This window comes from Heterodontus francisci, chromosome 38, assembly GCF_036365525.1.
Source record: "Heterodontus francisci isolate sHetFra1 chromosome 38, sHetFra1.hap1, whole genome shotgun sequence".
NCBI classification, from domain to species: domain Eukaryota; kingdom Metazoa; phylum Chordata; class Chondrichthyes; order Heterodontiformes; family Heterodontidae; genus Heterodontus; species Heterodontus francisci.
In genome coordinates this window covers 23,887,940-23,911,876 of record NC_090408.1, presented here as the reverse complement: position 1 = coordinate 23,911,876, position 23,937 = coordinate 23,887,940, and the positions used below count along the sequence as shown (strand labels likewise).

The following is a 23,937-nucleotide window of genomic DNA, read 5'->3' as shown; positions in this document are numbered from 1 at the left end:
CTCCAAGGTTAAATTACAAGGAGAGATTTACACAAACTAGGGTTGTATTCCCTGGAATTTAGACGTTTAAGGGGTGATTACAAACACATTAAACAATTGTGTTTGTTTTTGTTCTTTGCCAGTGAAGAATTTTAAATTAATTCTTCAGTTGCAACTTGCTTTCCTTGGTCCTTATGTTGACTGTAGGGATTTAGAATTAGGCCTTCATTCCAAATGTACCTTGCTCAACAATAAATTGCTAATGTTGCAGCATAGATACCTTCCCACTTGGCTATAATTTCTACCACCTTCCCCTACTACTGTGGTGGTGCTGAGGCTTCTTATCACCAAATAGCATCTTGGTTTCTTCCTCTACTGCTGGTACCTTCTCCTTTGAGCACTCCTCTCGCCTCACATTTAAAATGTTGTTCTCTGCTGCATTCCAAATTTCTTCGCAAGATATTTTCCCTCCTTTCCTCTCTCAACGTCTGCACTGCTAGAGTCCAACTTCAGTGATTTAAGTTTCTATCTCAATTTATCTTGTCACCTCTTCTCATTTCACTGTCCTCCTGTCTTCCCATAACTCCCTCCCTATAAACCCTGGTACTACTATTCTTGACCTGAACCTTGCCATATCTCGTGACCTTTTCTTTTATAGTCTTGATCACAGATGAGGCTATCTCTGACACTTCCTTGTATCTCTCACCACCCACATCCCTTTATATTTTCCAATCCCGCATTCTTCTGCGTTCACCACTGGAAAAAAAAATCTTGCTCCAAGTCATTTACAATTACATTTTCCATTGCTCAGCTGCTGGCCTTTGACCTTCTTTTCGCTACGATACCTCAGCAACTGTTGAATTGCTTAACTGTTCCCTTACCTACATCTTGGATGTCCTTGTCCCAAGTAAAACTTTACTGTTTTTGGTCAACATTATTCCTCTGGTATAGCCAGTCCCCATCTTCCCTCCTTCATGTTTTGCCATCCATCACCAGATCTGGCTGGACCAAATTAAACAGTCAGGTGTCACTCTTGCCCACCAAAACTATAGAGGAAAAAACTCCTCCTTCTTTTCTCCACTACCAACCATGTCTGTAAACCCTCCTTTACTCTCACCCCCAACAAGAAGTACAAGGAATTCATGGACTTATTTTGTAACTAACATTGAGACCATTTTGTTATCTCTTGCCCCACTCCTGCTTTATTTGCTTAAAACCTATTACATTTCTAACCTTTGCCAGTTCTGATGAAAAGTCACTGACCTGAAATGTTAACTCTGCTTCTCTCTCCACAGATGCTGCCAGACCTGCTGAGTAGTTCCAGCATTTCTTGTTTTTATTTCAGATTTCCAGCATCTGCAGTATTTTGCTTTTAATTTATTATATTATCGAGACCATTTGTTCTGCTGCTTCTACTGCTTTTTTCCTTTCCCTTGCCCACTAAGCTGAACCTCTCCCAAGGCTCTGGCCTTGATCATGCATCTTTCTCTTCCTTCCTATCTCCCCTCATGGTCTCTCCAACCTCATTTTGTTGACAAGACCCACTTTCTGCTCCCTTTCTGCCTAAACTGCTGACCACCTAGCTTCCCTTCTTGACCCCCATGCTAGCAAACATTGTAAATGATTCAGTCATTGGGTACTATTCCCCTGCCTTTCAAAAAAGTTGCCCTCAATCTTCTCTTCAAAAGACGCACCCTCAACCCAATTAGCAGATAATCATCTTAGCCTCAACTGCTTTTCCTTTGTGTCTGTTCCATGTATCCATTACTTTGAGGATGAGGGAGTTAGTTATAACCCCATAGTGTTGCTTGCAACTTGTTATTTTTAAACCTCTGTCCTTTGGCTCAGCAGTCAGTATTTAAAAGCCAGTTTACATATGCATCATCTGTGCCTTGCAGAACATTGAGGAGGTGGGGCTTTTTGTTTGACTAGTTAATGAGATGTGGACAATGCTCGCAAGGCCAATACTTATTGCCCCTGAGAAGGTGGCAGTGAGCTGCTCCAAACCTTGTGGTGTAGGTACATCCACAGTGCGGTTAGGGAGTTCCAGGATTTTGAACTAGCAACAGTGAAGGAACGACAATATATTTCCAATTTGGAATGGTGTGTGACTTGGAGGAGACCTTGCAGGTCCATGTCTCAGTTTAGTTCTGACTTGGAGCACTGAATCCTAGAATCGGCCTTCTTCTTCTTCTCTGAATCCTCTTCAACAAATCAACGTCTTTTTTGAAGGTCAGGTGCCCAGAATTGCACATGGCCTCACCATTGATCAATACAAGGTTAAAGTAACCCCTTTTGACTTGTGGTCAAATGTCCTTGAGATGGATCTCTTAGTATTTTGTTTTGCTTTATTAATACAGACTTTGCATTGACTGGAAACATCTTGAATATTGATAATTGTACCATGATCTCTTTTCCCCTAAAGGATACCATTGCAAACACAATCTCTATTTCTATTCAGAATGTATTATATTTACTTAACCTACATTAAAACCCATCTGCAGTTACTTAGTCCATCTGCTTAATTGTTCTAATCTTTTTATATGTTTCCTTTTCTATTTGCTGCCTAGCTATTCAGCTTGTAATCATAAGAAAATGTAATAATATTGCTGGAGGCTCACTTTTCAGTCGCATATGAATGGTGTAAACAGCAAGGGCCTTAGGACAGATCCATGTGGAGTTCCACTGTTAACTGCCATCTAGACAGTTTTTTTTTCATTTATCATTACCTCCTTCATATCCTGTCCAAGCCAGTTTCAACCCAGATAGCTAATTTATCATTTTACTTGAGCCATCACCATTAAAAGTCTCACCTGTGCAATTTTACCAAATGTCTTCCGAAAATTATAATATACTTTGGATAATGGATTTTGCAGAAATAATGACGCCAAAACATTCGCCGTCGTTGCTCCTTTAGAACTGACAGCAACTTCTGGAGTCTGCACATGAACGGTTAAAAGCAGAAATCCGGACATTGCTGTTAGTGATTCTATCCTGCTCCATAAAATATGCTGTTGAAGACCCACTCCCACCCCCACAATCAAGTAGAAATCATTGATCTGACAAGACCTTGCCCTTTTATGGCATTGTCTCACTGTAAAAACCCTTGAAGTTGCATCTTGTTTAATGAGGTACTAAGTTTGTATTTATTGCTGAAAAACTTCTTTGGCTCTGGAAAACTAATTTTATATTTGTAGAGTGTCACATTTCTCCATTATGATGGAAAAAATTCACATTTTTGAAATAATTTTTAAAAGTTTATTTCAGCTTCTGCAGTAATCTTATGTGTATGTTTCAATCATTTATTCCGCTCTCTAAAAATTTATTTAAAATGAAGGATAATCAGTACTTTTATTTCCTGGTTTGCTGTCTGCGAATACTTCAGTATTCACTTTGCTGATGATTAGAAAATCCGGACCATTATTTATGTCATTCGTCATTTGGTTACTTCTAAAGGAATTCTGACAAGCTGCATACACTATTGCTTGTAAATCCATGCTTATTGCTTCTTCTTGACATCTGTGATCTGTAATTTAAGGATAATCCTATATAATGTTCTCAAGCATGTTCTTTACTGCAGTTAGTATGTTAACCAGTCTGTACTCTTCATGTTTTGCTCCTTTTTTCAATAATTAGATAACCTTTGGTATCCTCCTGTCCTCTTAGAGATCCTTTGAATATATACCTGCTTTAGCATTATTTCTTTCCTTAAGTATCCCATTTGTGCCTTCTAGATACTTGCAATTTGTAATTTTTGTTTGTAATGCAGAACTAGACAAGTTTACTGTACAATAGGAGGCCATTTGGCCCCTTTGCTTGTACTTTCAGTGTCTGCTTGTCTTTTAGATCCTTACTGAGCCATACTGAATATAGAATTTGACTTCAGTCTTCATTTGTGAAGACTAGATTTATCACAGTCACTATTTCTTGAACCTCTACAATCTCCATTCAACATTACTCTTTAACAGACCTATCTGGTCTGACATGCTTCTACTACAATATAAAACTGGAATTGCTAGGGTCACTTACATATTATTAAAGTGGTTATTTCTGTAAATGTTTTTGTTTAATACAGGGAATATTATAACTGTAACCAACTATGGTGATATCAGGAGACAAAGTTAGTTTTGGAAAACATGAGGTACAAAGTCCCCTTTCAGAGAATTTGCAAATCGGTTTAATTTACAACAATAAAGTGATTGCATTTCTACAAATGTTACATTGTAAGGTTGTTTGTCCTTACACCATGTACCACTCTGATTGAATGGACACTTGTGCTGTCCATTGTGAAATTCACCAAATCAGATTGTCCTTGTGAACTTTTTCTCTAGAATGTCCCCAAATCCCTCCGGAGAAGTAATTCATTACTGGTTGTTAGACTTTTAACTTGTCTTCTAGTTGACGGACAAGAACCCTTAATGAATGCTTCTCCACATTTGACCAGGGGTGTCACGGAGAGCACTTAATGAGTGACATTGGAATTTCCAGGCAATTTGAAAGTTACATCCTATAACTTGAAGCTGCTGCAGATGAGTTTTGCTGTCTTTATAAAGAAACAGTTACCATAAAACGTAAGGCGTGGCTCCTCATCTGCTTCAAGGATTCACAACACAGTGATTTCCGGCAAATGCTCTGTGCCAAACATCTGGTTAACTACAGAAGGGCTGCTTGCTAAGAGCTTATAATGTTAAATGAGAATATTTTGAAGTGTAGCATATAGTACTCATAAGAAGTAAGTACTTTCTTATGCTGACATTACTGTGCTACTCCATACACTGACATTCTAAATTTTATTATTAATAAACAAAGTTTGGGTCCATGAATTGCCCTATAATATGATTAGTTATTAAACTGTAAATATTTTGTAACATGTTACAGGTTACCTTGATATATGTACATTTAACAATTTTCTTCTTTATGATTACTTAGTCACAAGGAGAAAATTTGGAAATACGTTTAAAACAGACTGTGGATGAGAAGCTTTCTGTTCAGTCACAGCACCAAAACCTTGCTAAAGAAAACCAGCGTATGAAGGAATCTCTGGAACACGAAGAGAAAGCACTGTCCTTGCTGCAGAATGAGCTACGGAAGCTGAGGGAACAAATGAGGACATTAGAAGGGAAGGGGATGGATGCTGAGACAATCATCACTGAAAACCAGAAACTAAAAGATCATCTGAAAGAGGAAAAACAACAGATACAAAGTTTTCTTCAACAGAAGGGGAACCTTGTGACTGAGGCTCAGATGTTAAGAAAGGAATTGGACAAAGAAAGGGAAATTACTAATGCTCTACGGAAAGAACTGGATTCTTTGTCTCATCTTCAGTCCTTAGCTAATACAGCACAAGAAGGTAAAGATACAGAAAGTTTGCAAACTAGACTTGCAGAACTCGAGAAGAAATTGGATTTTGAGCAGCAACGCTCTGACTTGTGGGAGAGACTTTATGTTGATGCTAAGGAAGAAAAGGATGACCCTGAACTTAAGAAAACCCCAAAGAAGCAGGACAGGAAACCAAATCAGGGGTTTTATGGGAATAGGGGTAAAAAAAAACAACCCAAAGAAAGTTTTATAAGATCATTTAAGAATGGTTTTGATGCTGTGAAGAACTCAACTAAGGAGTTTGTGCGCCATCACAAAGAAAAAATTAAGTTGGCAAAAGAAGCTGTAAAAGAGAACCTTAAGAAATTCTCTGATTCTGTTAAATCCACATTCCGACACTTCCAAAACTCTGCAAAAAATTTATTTCACAAAAATAAGAGACGCGAAGAAGCACAAGATACAAAGACCAGACGTCAAGGGTTCCAGCAACATCATTATGAACACCCATGTAGAACAAACCAGCATGGTATTCACAGAGGCAAAGATTCCTGTCAGTATAAACCCAGAGAAACAGCTCATGAACAGTTTCAGTACAGCGATTCAAGGAAGCCCCACAGAATGTACACTAAGGAGTCTCACAATTTTGAAAAGAGTACAAATGAACATGATCACTTTGGAAAACATAACTACTACAGGAGCCCCAAAGGTTGTTCTGGTGTCTTTGAATGTGCCCATCAAGAATCGCTAAGTCTCTTTAATAAAGTCCTTGATCCCATCAAGGTTGAAGACTTCCATAAGCTGCTCCATAATTACCTTCAGCAGGAGGTGGTTGAGTTCCAACGCTGGAGTGAGCTGGAGAAATTTATAAATCGGTTCTTCCATAATGGCCTTTTTATACATGACCAAATGCTATTCTCTGATTTTGTCAATGATGTTGAGGAATACCTTGAAGATATTGCAGAACACCAAGACGACAAAATTGACCCTTTTGATGACCTTGATGAATACATCTATCGGCACTTTTTTGGTGACAATTATTTAAATCGATTTGGAGCAAGGTAAGTTTATGAAATATTAACGAAGCTTGCCATTCTTTCAGTGTAGGATTTATAATTATTTTTCTGGTGTGATTTAAATTACACAATTATTTTCACTTGATGTGAAGAATCCTACCCACACAACAAAGAGGCTAACGCAGAAATTATTCTCAGTCCAATTGTCAATATTACTCCGGCATCGCTTTGTATTTTGTTTCAGGAATTGACTCTTTTCTAACCAACGAGAATGTGAGAAAATTTGATGTTTGTTTAGTAGTTAAATGTCAAGTACCACTAGTTATACATGCTTGATGTACTTGGAAAGAAATTTACTGAAAAGTATTCTTCATTTATGAATTCTGTTAATTCACAGGGCAATTTTCAGCAGTTCAGATAGATTCTTCTAATGTAGAAGTTGGCTGATACTATAAAAATGTCTGATCTGATAAGGACGTGGATCAGGCATGTTTTAAGAAGGTTTGATTTACACTCCTGTGGTTCAGTGAATTTATCTAATGATCAAACCAGCCATACAGATTAGGTGGATCCCAGGTCAATCCCACATTTGTGCTGAGTCAGCTGATCTCAGCAAGGGCAGCTTTAGGAGCACTGTAATTGGTGTTAGCACTCTTTGATGTGTCAACCAGGGTTCCCACTCCTAATGGCTGTCCACAGATCACTGCTGGAGGACCACATGGGCAAATGTTGTGAGGACTGGACAGGTCTTGTGCATTCAGCCCTAAAAGGGATGAATAATCTTTTGTTTGATGTTTACATTTTCTGAGTACATTTTAGTCACTCCTGCTCTTGCAATGTGTCTATGACCTGAAGTATGGGTTTTAACTGTATTTGCTACTGTCCTCTTAGTTTACAAGGCTGTAACTGGGCAAGGCAATAAGTTTGAAGCTCTACGAAAGGAAAATACTGCGCATGCTGGATATCTGAAATAAAAATGGAAAATGCTGGAAAACATATACTAGGTTAGGCAGCGTCTGTGAAGAGAGAAACCAAGTTAACATTTCAGGTTGATTGGTCTTTCATCAAACTGCCATCGACCTGAAAAGTTGATTCAGTTTCTCTCTCAACAGGTCAGGCAGCATCTATGGAGAGAGAAACCAAGTTAATGTTTCAGGTCATCGAACCTGAATCGTTAATCCACTTTGCGGACTGGAGGAAGCTTTGTAGTGGAGTTCCCAGGGGTCAGTGTTGGGGCCCTTGCTGTTCCTAATATATATTAATGACCTAGACCTTGGTGTAGAGGACACAATTTCAAAATTTACAGATGATACAGAACTTGGAAGCATTGTGAACTGTGAGGAGGATAGTGTAGAACTTCAAAAGGACATAGAAAAGTTGATGGAATGGGCGGACGAGTGGCAGATGAAGTTCAATGCGAAGAAATATGAAGTGATTCATTTTGATAGGCAGAACATGGAGAGACAGTATAATATAAAAGGTACAGCTCTAAAGGGGGTCCAGGAGCAGAGGAACCTGGGTGTATATGTGCATAAGTCATTGAAGGTGGCAGGACAAGTTGAGAGAGGTTAATAAAGCATACAGTATCCTAGTCTGTTATTAATAGGGACATTAATAGGGATATAGAGTACAAGAGCAAGGAGATTATGTTGAACTTGTAGAAGACACTAGTTCAGCCTCAGCTGGAGTATTGTGCCTAATTCTGAGCGCCGCACTTTAGGAAGGATGTAAAGCCATTGGAGAGAGTGCAGAAAAGATTCATGAGAATGGTCCCAGGTATGAGGAACTTCAGTTATGAAGATAGATTGGAGAAGTTAGGACTGTTTTCCTTGGAGAAGAGAAGGCTGAGAGGTGATTTGATAGAGGTATTCAAAATCATGAGGGATCTGGACAGAGTAGATAGAGAGAAACTGTTTCCACTCGTGAAGGGATCGAGAATGAGAAGGCACGAATTTAAAGTAATTGGCGAAAGAAGCAAAAGTGGCATGAGGAAAAACTTTTTCACGCAGCGAGTGGTTAAGGTCTGGAATGCACTGCCTGAAAGTGTGGTGCAGGCAGGTTCAATTGAGGCATTCAAAAGGGAATTAAACTATTATCTAAAAAGGAAAAATATTCAGGGTTACAGGGAGAAGGCGGGGGAATGGCAATATGCGAATTGCTCATTTGGGGAGCTGGTGCAGACATGATGGGCTGAATGGCCTCTTTCTGTAATTCTATGATTCTGATCTTGTGATGCCCTAGGCTTCAAGAACTTTCTTCTTCAGTGAATTTTGTTTGCTCAGTGTGCGAATTATTAGCAGTGCGAAACAAAAGCTTTGCAGTTTGGACAACCAATGTCTGTATCAGACACTTGCACAATCAGAATAATGATCCTGTTATTCTGTTCCAACAATGTGTCTTAGACCTTCAGGAATCCACTATGGCTTCAACTTTTTTCCACAAATTCATCTCTCATCTTGACATAGGGCAGGAGAAGGAGAAGAATTAGCCTCATGGGAATGGGAGTACTTTTCTTTGTAAAATCCCCCATATGAGAATCTAGATTAAGAAGCAGATGAGTAAGCCTGGTACGTGGCACTGGATTTGGACATTTTCGACATCAAAGTGCCTAGTATGATGCATGCTGCTCTGTGCAGATCCTTGCACTACACTGAAGGCAGACATCCACTTTAGTCGATGAAGAGCAGCAAAAGAAGAAAAGAGGTGATCAAGATGATATGGGCTGGAGGAAACTTTTCTTTTGAAAGGCTTTTGCGTTCTGAACTATAAAAGAGAACTGTTTGAATGCACTTTTTGTACAGCACAAGCTTAAACTGCATTGGGATTTTGTTGTCATTGAAGAGAGCAGACTGGGGAACTCTTTTGGAAATGCTAGGGAAGTCTATTAAGTGGAGCAAAGGTGGTCATTGAGGAGATTTGAAAACCAGGCTGTTGGAATAATCAGAAGTCAGGGCCCATTTGATGGGTGTCTTGAGGCTGTTCTGTTGATTGTAGTGCAGAGCTGTATGGGAGTTGACAGTGTAGGGCATTCAATCTCTTATTCTTTGTGGGTCGTTGTCTGAAGTTACTAGGAAAGCAGTGACTCGGGTTACAGGTGAGTCTAGTAGTTTAAGGTGTTGGAGCACAATGTGCCTCATAATGTGCCATATGGAGCTTTGGTCGTCTGAGTGGTTAGCGTCGACTGTGATTCAGATTGACATGCTTTTGTGGAATATGTGAATCTGTGTTAGACAGCTTACTTGCTCCCTTTAGACCCTTTAGAGTTTTGCTTTCCTTTTGCAGTCAGATTGGTTGACTTTGGAGCAATGTATGTTGGAAGTTGAAAAGGGAGCATGTGTAAAACTGCAGGAAAGGGTGGAGGAGCAAAGCAAGAAGTCAAGACAAAGTATGGACAAAGTTGGAGACTAGACAAGAGGCAACATGAGTGGTAGTGGAATATTAACCTGGTAAATTGAAGTAACCAAAGCAGAGACGGGTTGAGTGACCTACTTGTAGTGGTCAGTGAAGCATAGCACTAATGAATGAAGAGCCAGTTTGGGACAGGTGCTAAGCACTGGATGTGCCAAGATTAAGACCAAAATCGGCAGGCAACTACTTATTAGCACTAGGGCTTCTGATGCTGAGATCAGAGCCTGTAATGGAAGCTTCAATTCATTCATGCTATTGCGATTGTTGTATGACACTAAAACGTGGACACTTGTTAGAGTCCAACGGCAGCATATCAGCCCTCAACATGTTGCAGCGCTGCCCACTCTCCTTTGGCTGGCATCATTATATCATATCTTGAATGTTGACTGACCTATCATACTAACCCTCAGAAGTTCTGATTAACCAAATCATCTTTGCCAATCTGTGACCACCAGAATGGAATTGTCTGCAAGAATGATTGCTTCCTCACTTGAGTAATTATGGTTCAAGATCATCTAATATACTGATGAGTAATTCTATAAGCCGCCTTTCATAGTGTAGAACGGACTTGCCTGCCATTCTCTTGTTTGAGTCCATTGCCACCATATCAGCTGCTTAGCTGATGTCAGTGCTGAATTATGAAATATTTTTCACTTTTGCCAAACAGTCATTAAGTAATTACATTCCCCATAAAGGTTTAGATGCAGAGTAAGCTCCCTCTCTAGCTCAAAAATTGAACAACAATATCTTTTATCTGCCACACTAACTGCCCTTGTGCCCTCTTTGAGTGCAATGCTCAGTTTGGATCTAAATTATTAGTTTTGTGTTATGGAATGTGTATTCAGTAGAAAATAGATTGATCGTATCAACATTTAGATCCCTTTTGCAGTGAGAGAGAAAATTGAAATAACTCTCATTGGCTTGATTGAAATCTAGGTGGACTATCCATGAAAATTGAGCACAATAATATATATTCCCGGATGACAGGATGTTAGAATGTGATTTCAAATACTGCTGGGTTGTATAGTCATGTTCCCTCTTTGCTTTGCCTCTACTTTTATGCAAAACTGTCAAAAGGATCTTTTGAATATATTCATCTGCTGGTTTTCAATTACAAGATTGTTTTGCTGCTTGGAAAATAGTGAAAGCACTGCAAACATCTATTGCAGAAATGTGAAAACAGAATTGAGCATGTATGTGATTGCAGTAAAATTTGTTATTTTACTGAACAGCAATAATGAATTTTCCTTTTGATCTTGCAGTCGGCTTTATGACGCTGGTAAATACAAACAATTTGGAAAGCAGTCATCTAAAAGTGCAGATGGCTCTGGACACCAGAGACATGAAAAGAAACAGCACCACGCTTATCACCACAGGGAACGTAAATGGAACAAACCAGGCCGTGCCAATGGAAGACACATGGCAAACGTTGAAATTGAGTTGGGCCCAATACCTTTTGATCCAAAATATTAATGGGTGTAAGCTGTATAAGTGTGTGTTTGAAAATGTTCAGACCTATCAGACTGCTATTTGTGATACATGCCTAAGAATGACACTTTTTTCAAACAATATGCATTTCATTTGACTTTGAATAATAAGACTGTAGATGTAGTTATACTAATAATTTTCCATATGTATTTGCAAAGTACTGATCAAAAACTTCCTAACCAGTTGTATTGTGCAAGTATGTTATGCTAAACGTAGTTTGGCGTTGCGTAAGAGACTTAAAGTTGCAGGATCTTTAATGTATTTACTAAGTCTTTGTGTGTATGTGCATGAGATTGCAAATCTCATTTTTCCTTAGCAAGTTTGTAATTTGCTATCATGTGAACATAAATTCCATAAGGTGTAAATTATTAATATTGGTGTGCAGAATTTCTTTTATTTTGAAGATTGTAATTTTATTCTGTGGTGAAAATTAGCCCTTTTTTATTCTTACCTTCCTCCTGTTGTGAATGATTTTGCGCAGATTCTGTTGTGATTTCTGGGGGTAAAGGGATGGGTTATGCTTTTAGTTTGAATTCAGTTACATTGCAGCTACATACCTTTTCCATTTGACAAAGTAAACAATTGTAGGCAAATGACAATATTAAAATCAGTTAATAATAAAGTGATGGCTTAACTCAGTGTTTGTTTAAGAAGCAGCTGTGTGTTGTGAATTTGTATTTGCTTAAGAATCTATCAACCAAGGAATATTTTACATGAATAGAAATCTGGCTTACTGAACAGCTGCAGAGCCAGATATGATTACTGTAAAAAAAAAAATTATGTAGTTTCGAAATAATTTTTTTTTGGTTTTTAACTACTTGGTTTTGAAACATTTTTACAATTGTTGTTTCTTGATCAACCCATTATTAGTAATTTAAAATAAACCTGTCTCCAAAGAGGGAAATATTTTATTGGGACCAAAATATTTAAGGAACTTTTTTTGGGTAGGATTTTGTTTTCACCCTGATTTTCTGCTACATGTTAATAGTAAATAATACAATACTACTGGGCTCATAAGTTATTAATATGCGTAAGCTGTACAAGTGTATGTTTGAATATATTCTGTCCTATCTGACTGCTATTTGTGATACATGCTCCCATGCGTCCCAGCTCTTGAGTACCAATGGTAGAGGCTTACTGCTGAAGCTTAGGAAAGGAACAATGTTGTACCATTGCTAATTCATAACCCTTTTCTTTTGGAGGAGGTTCAGAACTAATTCTGGTGGATTTGAAGTCCGTGAACAGCAAGTATTTTTTCTGCTATAGTAAATACTTATCACTTCCAGACTACATAAAAGTACATTAAAAAATGTTTCTTTTAATTGTATTTTGGACCTGCAGTACATCTTTAGAATATACAGATTTTCTATTAGCCAGTTGTCACACCTGTATAATTTAGTGCCAACGAATGTTCATATAATTTAGCATATTAAACTCTTCATTGCCTCTGCTCTTGATAAGTATCTATCACTGTGCAATTTCAGGGTAACACACAGCTGACATGGAGCCTTGCCCACTGGGAGTGCATATTGGGCAATAAGCTTGTACTGCCCACAATTTCCCAGGGCAGAAAATTGTGGGGAGTCTGTCCTTACTTTCCAAAGTAGTTCTTCCATAATCAATCCCCTCTAATTTAGGATCATAGATGCAAATCAAAAGGGTCTGACATTTAAAAAAAATATCTTCTCAAAATCAGAATTAATGTGTGCTTTTTCAACCTTTTTGATTAGTACATTAATCTTTGTCTTTTGGAGTGAGATCTTAGCTATTCTTTGTTTCCTATGTTAACCATTTGGATTCTTGAACTAATATATTTTGCTTTCTGCAAATGTACATTTTAATATAAACAAATCATTTAGTATTGTACTTATTTTTCTCCAGTAATTTACTAATGCATGTTGCCATTAACTTATATTGAGTATATCATTCAGTTTATAATTTTGAATGGTATTAATTGCAGACTGGTACTGCGTACCTATTTTGATTTCATTCAGATTCTTTCCTCCATATTTCTTGTCATCTCTTGATATCTTGATATTTGATATCTCTTTCCCATTTTCACTTATTGCTGGAGGAGATGTACTGCTAATTCTCATTTTCCTATATATTGTAGAAATAAATGTTTGCTTTCTGCTTATTTCTTCTGTAAACTTTTCAAGAATTTCTTAAACCTCTGCCCTACCTCTGCGTTGTCCCCAAGATTTTGTCAGTAGATATTTGAAAATCTGAAAACAGGGATAGGAAACACTCTTGACAAATTAGACATTGTTGTATCATATAGTTTCAGGATGGCTATGCTATGTAATGCGTAAAAGAGCCGTTTTCAACTAAAAATGTTAAATTGATGGTTCATGAAGTTGGTTCTTGTTCACTAAATTAGTCGAATACTTAGTGCTTCTAGGTGTTATTTATAAATACTGAAAAGTTAGAATATCAGTTTTGATGAAAAGATATACTTGCATGTGGAGAATTATCCTTCAAATATCACACAAAATTGTAGTATTGAATAAGATTTTTCCCAGAAAGTGCCTGATTTGAGAACTGTCAACTATGTTAGGCATGATCCATTATGGAAGCCTGTATTTATGTAGCTTGTTATTGATTGCCTCTGGAGTAAATTCTGCATATCAGTATCTGAGTCAGTCGTGAATACTGAGAGGCATAAAGGGCAACAACATTACTGGCCCAGTGCTGCAGTGTACTGGCTAAAAGTACAAGTGCCTCCTTTTTTCAGTTACAACATTTTCATGATAATTAGAAGCATGTTTTATATTTGTAAGTACTTCTGCCTGTAATCTTTTAAAGGGATAATATGTATGGGGGAAGCCAGACTGAGAAGCAACCTCACTGACTGACTCAGGAGAACGTGGAAGACATGTAAGTAGAAATGGGTTATAGGATTTGGAGAAACAGCGAGGGTAAGGAAACATAATGGAAGAATAAAATAAATCCTGTTTGTTCTTCAAATTGGAGCTGCAAGAAATAACAAACTTGAAATAGTCAAACTTAAGAAATGTTACAGTACTCTGTGAATGGTGCTTATTGAATTTAGCTTTCTGCTTCTTTGCAGTCTTCAACAATTTTTTTAATTATGCAAGGAATAAAAGTTTGCTGTTCACACTCATCAGTTGCTTTAATATCACCATGTGCAAATATTGCTGAACAAATAACAGTAAACATTTCCCATGGGCCAAGGTTAGGGGTGAGACTTATGATTGAAAAGACTGAGAGATTGCAAATCCACCTAAACGTCTGTTTTATTTTTGAATTGTAGTAATATGCAATGAGTGTGGTACCATATAATGTGCAATATAATAGCAAGGAGAGTGTTTATGTCTCAATGGGCTCATTCTGATGGGTGTAAATGGAACGTTCTTCAGGAAAGTTATCTGCTACTAAGGTAGATGTTTTAGCCTGGTTTGGCCCTTAGTCTCCACAGGGTATAGTGGGAACAGAGTAGAATTCTGATGTACATTCTCAACTACTACCTGTGGGGAAATGCTTTGAAAGACATATTCTGAGGTCAGTTAGAAGCTAATTGCAATTATTCAGTGAAGTTTTTCTCTAGATTGGCAACTGCTTATAAATTCCCAGTTCCGTTCCTTGGAGGGACCATGTCATAAAGATCAACAGAAACCCAACAGGAATTCACTGTCTTTTTAAAACAAAAATACATTTTTTCCTTTAGCACGAGATCTCTCCATCAATAGTTATGCTGTTGTCGGAGGTACTATGGTGGGAGAGGGTTTTGAAATCAGCCAAAACAAGTAAATGTTTTGATTGTGAAAAAAATGTTTTCTAGTCTGCATATCTCACAAGAGGAATCAACTCTGTATGGTCCATGTTACTGTTTAGTGTATGGAGTTTGGATTTAAGGAATAAATAGCAACTTGAATCGCACCTTCTTTACCACATATCTCTAATGTTACTTGATATTATTTAAAAACTGCCTAAATTAATATGTGTAGGGCATTGAGCTGGAGGCTTTCCTGCAACAGCAGCCAGTGACGTCAGGGAGCAGAGGTGGGGGCAGCTGCTGCTTGGCAGGAAATTTAAAGCACAAAGATCTGTGTAAGATAGCCATGCCCCATTCCAGGAGGGTTGGCAACACCAATCCTGGGCTAGTGAAATAACTAAGTTTGAAACTACAGACCGAGAGTGGGATTAATGAAACTACTATAATAGAAGTAGAATATGGATAAGGAAGCAAAACAGAGAGTAGTGGTTGAAGGTAGTTAATCAGACTTCCAAAGGGTGGGAAGTGGTGTTTTACAAGGGTTGGTGCTGGGACCTCTGTTCACCATTTACATGAACCATTTGGACTTGGGAATTGAAAATACAAATTCAAAATTTGCAGATAACACCAAATTGGGAGTTTTGGTTAATACAGAGGAGGACTGACAAAATATGGGAAGGCATCATTCAATAACAACTTGCATTTATATATCTCTTTTAATGTAATAAAATGTCCCAAGGTGCTTCACAGGACTGTTTTAAAGCAAAATTTGACACTGAGCCACATAGGGAATATTAGGGCGGATGACAAAAAGCTTGGTCAGAGATAGGTAGGTTCTAAGGAATGTTTTAAAGAAGGAAAACAAGATAGAGACCCTGAGTCGTATAGGGAAGGAATTGCAGTGCTTAGGGCTTTGGCAGCTGAAAGTACAGTTACCAATGGTAGAACAATTAAAATCAGGGATGCTAAAGAATTATGAGTGCAGATATCATGCAGGGTTATGGGGCTGAAGGAGCTTACAGATAGAGGGAGGGGTGAGGTCACAGAGGGCTTTGAGAACAAAGATAAGAATGTTAAAATCAAGGCATTGCTTAATGGGAACCATTGTAAGTTCATGAGCACAGGGTGATGGGGGACTGGGACTGGGTGCAATTTAGGACATGGGCAATAAGTTTTTGATGACCTCAGGTTTACTGAGGATAGAATGTGGGAGGCCTGCCGGGAGTGCATTGGAATCATAGAAATCTAGAAGCGGCAAAGGCATGAATGCAGCAGCAGATGGGCTGAGTGCAGGAGTGGAGTTGGTTCATGTTATGGAGGTGAAAATAGGTGGTCTTTGTAATAGTGTCAGAAACTCATTTCCGGTTCAAATATGACAAGTTTGCGAACAGTCTGCTTCAACCCCAGACCATTGCCAGGGAGTGGGATGGATGTGGTGGCTTGGGAATGGATTTTGTGCTGGGGACAAAAGTCAATGGTTTTGGTCTTCCCAATATTTTTTGGTCTTCCCAATGGTCTTTCCCAATATTTGGGGCGGCACAGTGGCGCAGTGGATAGCACTGCAGCCTCACAGCTCCAGGGACCCAGGTTCGATTCCGGGTACTGCCTGTGTGGAGTTTGCAAGTTCTCCCTGTGTCTGCGTGGGTTTTCTCCGGGTGCTCCGGTTTCCTCCCACAAGCCAAAAGACTTGCAGGTTGATAGGTAATTTGGCCATTATAAATTGTCACTAGTATAGGTAGGTGGTAGGGAAATATAGGGACAGGTGGGGATGTTTGGTGGGAATATGGGATTAGTGTAGGATTAGTCTAAATGGGTGGTTGATGTTCGGCACAGACTCGGTGGGCCGAAGGGCCTGTTTCAGTGCTGTATCTCTAATCTAATCTAAATATTTAGCTGGCTGTCTGACGAGCAGTCTGACAATTTAGAGACAGTGAAGGGATCAAGAGAGGTGGTGGTGTGGTAGAGCTGGGTGTTGTGGAAGTACAAATGGAAACTGACCATGTGCTTTTGGATGCTGTCACTGAGAGGCACATGTAGATGAGAAATAGATTCTTGGGGGACACTAGTGGTAACGATGTGCAAGTAGGAAAAGAAGCCATTGCAGGTGCTTCTCTGCTTATGATCAGATAAGAATGGAACCAGGATTATTCAGTCATACTCGACTGGCTGCTGTTGGAGCATGGTGTGGTCAATCGTGCGAAAGGCTGTAGGTCGAAGAGGGAAGAAGATAGAATGTGATTAGAGACTTTGATAGGTTTGCGTTCCTGCCACATTCACAAAATGGCTAACTGTGAATGCACAAAACATCAAAACAAAATCAAGAGTTGACAATGTGAGTAAATAGAAAGGAACGTAATTCGGCATCTCCAACCAAAATTACTTTGGACGGAACTGGGAGCTTTTAGAACCAACGGTGAGTGGGGTGGGAGTGCAACCTGGGGCCTTTCTGATTGGTGGAAGCTGGAGCTTTTCTGATTGGTGCAACCTGCGGCCTTTCTGATTGGTGGAAGCTGGAGCCTTTCTGATTGGTGCAGATGTGATCACGTGATCATCAGCGCTCCGGCCGAGGCGCATGGTCACTGAGGAGCTGGGTATAGGCGACCTTCCCAATTATTACCGAGTCTGGGTCCGGGAGCGATTCAGCCGCCGATGACCCTGAGCAGGCTGACATTCCCTCAGCTGGCGCTGGCCGTGCTGCTTGGGGTAGCGGGCGGCCTATATGTGTACAAGCCCATCCTCCAGCGGTATAGCCTGGAGCAGAGTCAGGCCCGGGAGGCCGCGCATCGCCAGGGCGGGCAGACGGCAGAGGGCAGCCCGGGCCGCGAGAGCCAGCGTGCCGGTAATGCACCGGAGAGATGAGGCTGGGGGCGCAGGAGGAGGGGGCGGCCCTTCATCACGAAGCTGGAGAGCGGGGAGTGATGGTGAAACTTCTGTGATGCCAGGAATATTTTCAGCAGTTTCTGATTTTAAAACACGATTTAAATTGAAACTTGTAATGCAGCAACTTGCCAGTCTCTTTAAAACAGTAATAACACTCACTTCAGTCAGACTTGAGCGTAACATCAAGGCTGAGGGAGTACTACAGTGTCGGACAAATGAAACATCAAACCAAGGACTCGTGTTGCCTTTCAGGTGGACATAAAACTTATCTAAGAGCAGGGAAGTCCTTCTTGTCTCGGACAATATTTACCTCTCAACCAACACCTACAAAATATTATCTGATCATTATTGTTTTTGGGAGATTTCTGTGTGCAAACCAACGTTACAACAGTGACTACATTTCAAAAGTACTTTATTGGCTGTAAAGAGCTTTGGGACTGTGAAAGGCACTAAATGAATGCAATTATATTAAAATACCTCTAGGTAGTAACAATGGAGCTTGCTAAAGATGGTCCAGGGTTTATCAGAATTGGATTTTTTTACAACTGAATTGTAAGTGTTTTTCTGAAATCTAATTGGGCTCTGGGGAGACTAAACCTTAAGCTTTGGTGATGACATGCACAAAGAATAGTTTCGTTGAGCATAGTCAGGTTGAACTTCAGTGAAAGAGAGGTCTGAATGTACATTGGTTCTCTATCAGCATCTTAAAACTCATCTCCCAACTTATGAAATAAAATCTAAGTAACCAGACAATGATGATGGGGGTCGGGATTGGGAGATGTACCTGGATGGTGGTGGGAGTGATCTCCTGGGCTATAATTTAAGTGCTTCAGAGTTTAAGGGCTGCCTTGATGTCTAAGGAAAGATCTGATATACTGTGCAGAGATTGGGGAGAATTTTATAACCATCAGGGTTAGAGCCTCTAGTCTCTATATGGTTGTGGAAGGGGAAAGGAAAAGAAGAGTGTGAAGTGAGGTACTTCCATTATTAAATCCAGCAAGTTGATGTAAAGTCTCTCCCACTTGCTGTGGAATAAAAAAACTCTAATTGTGAATATCTCATTAAATTTATCTGGTCACCAGAGGCATTGAGAAATCTACTTTTGGTTAAAATTTGTTTGGCGCTTGAAAAATGGTTTTTCTTCAAAAACTAAGCTATCCCCAGCTAAGTTAAGTTGCTGCGCATAAAGAATTTGCATTCGTATGGCCTTTGACAGCATAAAGTAGCTGGTAGCTTGAAGGAATATACGAGTAATGGGGAAATACTGAGAGGTGTAGAGGAAGTGAGGGATCTTGGAGTGAATGTCCACAGATCCCTGAAGGTAGCTGGACAAGTCGATAAGGTGGTTAAGAAGGCATATGGAATCCTTTCCTTTATTAGCCGAGGTATAGAATATAAAAACAGGGCCCTTATGCTGGAACTGTATAACTCATTAGTTAGACCACAACTTGAGTACTGTGTGCAGTTCTGGTCACCTCATTACAGAAAGGATGTAATTGCACGAGAGAGGGTACAGAGAAGATTTACGAGGATGTTGCCAGGACTGGAAAAATGCAGTTATGAAGAAAGATTGGATAGGCTGGGTTGTTCTCCTTGGAACAGAGAAGATTGAGGGGAGATCTGATTGAAATGTACAAAATTTAGAGGGGCCTGGATAAAGTGGAGGTGAAGGGTCTATTCAACTTAGCAGAGGGGTCAGTGACGAGGGGGCATAGATTTAAAGTGATTGGTAGAAAAATTAGAGGGGGGATGAAGGAAAACTTTTTCACCCAGAGGTGGTGGGGGTCTGGAACTCACTGCCTGAAAGGGTAGTTGAGGCAGAAATCCTCAACTCATTCAAAAGGAGTCTGGATATGCACCTCAAGTGCCGTAATCTGCGGGGCTACAGACCAAATGCTGGAATGTGGGATTAGAATAGCGAGGTCGTTTTTTGGCTGCCATAGACACGATGGACCAAGTGGTCTCTCTGCCTTAAACCTTCTGTGATTCTAAGGCTAATATTGTGATTGTGTTGGTGGCTGTGAAATGCATAAATTCTGCAGTTTTTTGGACCGAGATAAATTGTTTTTTGTGGAATGATGTTCTATTGTAATTTTTAGGTTATTTGCTTTTTTTGTTGAACCCTAAGAATGTCCACACTGACCTCTGCTCTGCACTAGTGTGTGATTTATGAAGGGCAGGAATGAAAGTCAGTGCTGTAAGCCAAATCTATGTTCCTGATTTTCCATCACTACTATTAAAATGTAGTCCAATAATTAATTAAGCTTTATTTACACTGTTTTGAAATCTAAACATTTAAATAGACCTTGTACTAGTTCAACGTTTCCATTATACATGAGTGGTGTTACTGTGCAAAATGAGAAAAAGAATCACCCTCCAATGGTTTAAGGGTAAATGTGCAGTGTGTTTGTGGTACTAAACATCCCAGGTTTGATTTGGGGCCTGTGTTAAATTACCTGATCCCTATATGCGTTGAAAACGGCCAGAATTGCTCCTCCTGATCACTATCCAATGATGTCATTTGAGTCATGTTCAAAGATCCAACTTCTTTTCCTTGCTTCTCTTTCCTCCCTAATCCTAGTATCGGGATGATATTTTGATTAGGGAGGAGCTAAATATAACTCCCCTCTTAAAATGTTGCTGGTGACAACTGTAGATTTTTTTTGGGGGGTGGGGTGGGGGTTTCCTTGAGCTTTCTATAAGTCACAATTATATTTTCCCTCATTGTGAAGCAGTAGTGTCTTAGTAGGTAGCACTCTCACCTCTGAGCCAGGAGGTTGTGGGTTCAAGTCCTACACCAGACACTTGAGCACAAAGTCTGGGTTGACACTCTAGTGCAGTACTGAGGGAGTGCTGCACTGTTGGAGGTGCTGTCTATTATATAAGATGTCAAACTGAAATATATGCCCTCCCAGGTGGGCGTAAAAGATTCTGAGAGACCTTGCTGTGTGCAAATTGGCTTTTGCGTTTCCTACATTACAACTATACTTCAAAAAAATACTTAATCAGTTGCAGATTAATTTGGGCTGTCATGAGGTCTTGAATGCCGTTATACAATTCCAAGATCTTTCACGTGTCCCCATTTTATTTTGAGCGAGAAAGCACAGATTGTGATCTGAATGGCTGCCAAAGATGTATCATTTTCTTTTTTGTTCAGTTATGCAACTTAATTATGTTCAGCGAATGCTTCTTACCAATTTTGGATTGGTAGATTTAAAATATAAAATTATTACCGCTCTCAAAACAAAGTCTTGAATGTCAGTTTTCACAGTTTTGCACCTTGATGATGCAATGATTACAGTTTCTCCAATGCTTTTTCTGGTTACTGTATAAGTAAGAGTAACAATGTATTTGGTCAATTCATTATGCTTTTAAAAGTAAAAATTGTACTGGATTGATGGATAGTCATTAAAGTAGGAATACTTGAGAGATCATAATTTTAAATCTAAGATTGATGGATTTTTGGTGAAGGATATTAAAGGGTATGGAGCTGACGATTCGAGTTCTTTTTGCCCTCAGTCTGGTTCAGTAAATATACCGAGTCGGATGAGTAGGTAAAATCAATTACTTTATTTGCGCAGTCGCTGGCGGACTTACTCTGATACAGCGGCACCGACTCCAACGGAGTCTGTCGAGTCCACCAGAGTAAGTGCCCCTCCCGAATACAGATACTACCGTATATACATTACGGTTCTTGCTATACCTCCTTGTTTAACCAATCAGTGAGGTTCGCAGCACATTCCGTTTTTAGTACATACTTGTTATTGAGGTTAACAGTACAGGTTAGCAGCACATTAGCAGCCCATTCCGTTCTTAATATCATTGCACAATCTACCCTCGCCTAGTCTATTCTAAAGCCTATTTCCAATAAGGGCTACGGTTAACTCGGGCGTGACTACACAGATACAGATGCTAAATTCTGCTGATCTAGTTCTTTATCCTATAAAAGCAAGCTTTTATTCCTAACTTGGCTAAATTTCCCATCAAGCATAGTGCCATGCCTTTCTGCTCACTTCCACAGAGCCAAGGCAGGTGGATTTTGTTTAGATGTGGATCAACCATGAATGGTAGAACACGTTTGAGGGGCTACTCCTATGACCAAGGGATTCATTCAACAATATTTGAGTGGGAATAATGTTTTCTGCCATTAGAAACCAATATGTTCAATTTGCCATTTGTTTGGTTTTCTGCTCGGTGCAGGGATTTTCTGAGCTTTCATGAAAGAATCTGAATCATCAGGATTTGCCTGCATAAATGCCCATCTTGTGCCTCAAGTGGCTTACAGCCAATTAACTAGAACAAATAATGGTCAAGGATGTTAAACTGGCTCTGGAGAGCAGCAAACGAGAATTTCTACACATCCACTTCCAGATTTCGAAAGACTGATTTACAGATCCATAGCCTTTTAATCAAAATATTTATAGGTGTAAACAATGTTTGAGTTTTGAAATCTGAAACCGTAGATTATAAATTCTAATTCTTAAAATTATGTATCATCTGCTTGTGTAGTTTGCACTGAAAAATACAATTTCATTTTGCATATGTGTGTCTAATGAATTTACTTAAACATCCAGATCTTAAAATTTGAAAGAGTGAGCAGCCTGTTGCCACTCTTCAACAGTTTAACAGCTCAACTGTTAGATATGCCTCCCAGCCAAATACTATGCAGCTGATTGAAGTGCCACTGAGCCCAGTGCAGTAGAATGCTTGTTTCTAGCATGGTAGTTGGGGGGGATTACTTACTCTCTAGAGTTTTGTTGCTACATTATTGAATTAACTTCCAAGATAATTACAAATGAGGAAGGTCATTTAGCCCATCTTAATTCATGGAGATTGTAGCATTCAGTTGCTTACTCAGTAATTCCAGAGTTTATGCACCCACTACTCCATCTGGAATTGTATTCCACAAGCTGCTCACTGTGAAGAATTTCTCGACTTTGTGCCACTTTAATTTCCCTCAGCATAAACTGTCACATCTATCTCAAAATTAGTTAACAAGGAACAGCAACTGTATTTAAGCCAGTTTCCCTCTGCTTTTTGAACAGCAAATGAAATGAAAAAGTGGAAAATATGGTTTCAACTCATTTTCTGCTTTTTAGTTTTAATATCCCTCTGCCAATTGTCCCTTTATTTTTAAAAATAATCTGCTTTATTAAAGTGGAAATCGCAGAGAAAACAAGAAAAGGTTTACAAATAGTCGTTTGGTAGTACAGAACTTGAGTATTGCTGAAAATAAAGATCTTTTGTCGAAGCTTTTCATCTTGCACTCATCAGGACAATTCGCAAGAATACCAGTGTAAGGGAAGCAACAAATTTATACTGTATGAGAAGAGAGTGCTGATTGGTTTGTAGAGACGTTGCCATGGCGAATGCACCAATTTATGGTGAGTGACAGTTAACTGTCAAGCTGTGTTTGAAATTTAAACCAGGCAGTTTGACTCTGGTCAAGGCATTGCCCTGAGAAATGAACCAACGAATGGCTGTCACTTATTTTGTTTAGCTGAAACAGGCTCAATGTGTGTACATGTTCTTCTGTCTACAAGGAACAGGATCTCTTTACTGCCTCTCATTTCTTATTGTGCTTGTCTGACAAAACAGAAATTTCCTCCAACTAAATCCTGGAAAGAATGAAACTATTATCTTTAGTCCACACCACAAACTCTGTCCACTAGCCACCAATTCCATCTGCCTCCCTGGCTGCTGAACAAGACCATTCAAAACCTTGGCGTCCCATTTGACCTTGAACTGAGCTTGCAACTATATCCTTTCCAAACCTGAGTTCATCCAAAAACCTGTTGCTGTCTCCTAACTTGCACTGAGTTCTGTTCACCCATCAGCCCTGTGCTAGAGCATGGCTACCCGACGGGACCCGATGACGTGTTGGGTTCGGGTCGGGTCGCTCTTCCGGGTCCAGCATTCAGGGTCAAGCCAGGTCGGACACACTCTATCACCACCTTCGGTACGTGGCTCCAACATTAATGTACTTTTTGAACTTGAAAGGTTATTTAGTTACAGTTTTTTTTAAGCTTGGGTAGATAAGCAACAAAGTGAAAAATGGAAGCTAGGTTAACCGATGGTCGGGTCAGGCGCGGGAAAAAAAGGACTCTGGTCGGA

At 39.5% G+C, this 23,937-nt stretch overlaps 3 protein-coding genes across 6 annotated transcripts in view; 2 read left to right on the top strand and 1 right to left on the bottom strand.

Annotated features, from left to right (window-relative positions):
• The window catches only part of ccpg1 (cell cycle progression 1), a 66,565-nt gene extending 51,458 nt beyond the window's left edge, over window positions 1-15,107 (top strand). For all 4 annotated transcript variants that reach the window (XM_068017830.1, XM_068017832.1, XM_068017829.1 and 1 more), the window contains 2 exons: window positions 4,909-6,356; window positions 10,982-15,107. In XM_068017830.1, coding sequence (XP_067873931.1) covers window positions 4,909-6,356; window positions 10,982-11,192 — 1,659 coding nt within the window. In that variant the 3' untranslated portion in view covers window positions 11,193-15,107. The remainder of the gene's footprint in view (window positions 1-4,908; window positions 6,357-10,981) is intronic.
• The window catches only part of pierce2 (piercer of microtubule wall 2), a 141,657-nt gene that overhangs the window by 55,427 nt on the left and 62,293 nt on the right, over window positions 1-23,937 (bottom strand). The window lies entirely within an intron of this gene.
• On the top strand, window positions 17,479-22,352 carry LOC137352425 (protein PIGBOS1). Its single transcript, XM_068017828.1, has one exon. It carries the CDS (start codon window positions 17,593-17,595, stop codon window positions 17,800-17,802), a length of 210 nt encoding a protein of 69 aa, XP_067873929.1. The 5' UTR covers window positions 17,479-17,592; the 3' UTR covers window positions 17,803-22,352.

What these genes read in the sequence shown, in the direction of transcription:
- LOC137352425 (XM_068017828.1), top strand. Translation starts at nt 17,593, where the DNA reads ATGACCCTGAGCAGGCTGACATTCCCTCAGCTGGCGCTGGCCGTGCTG.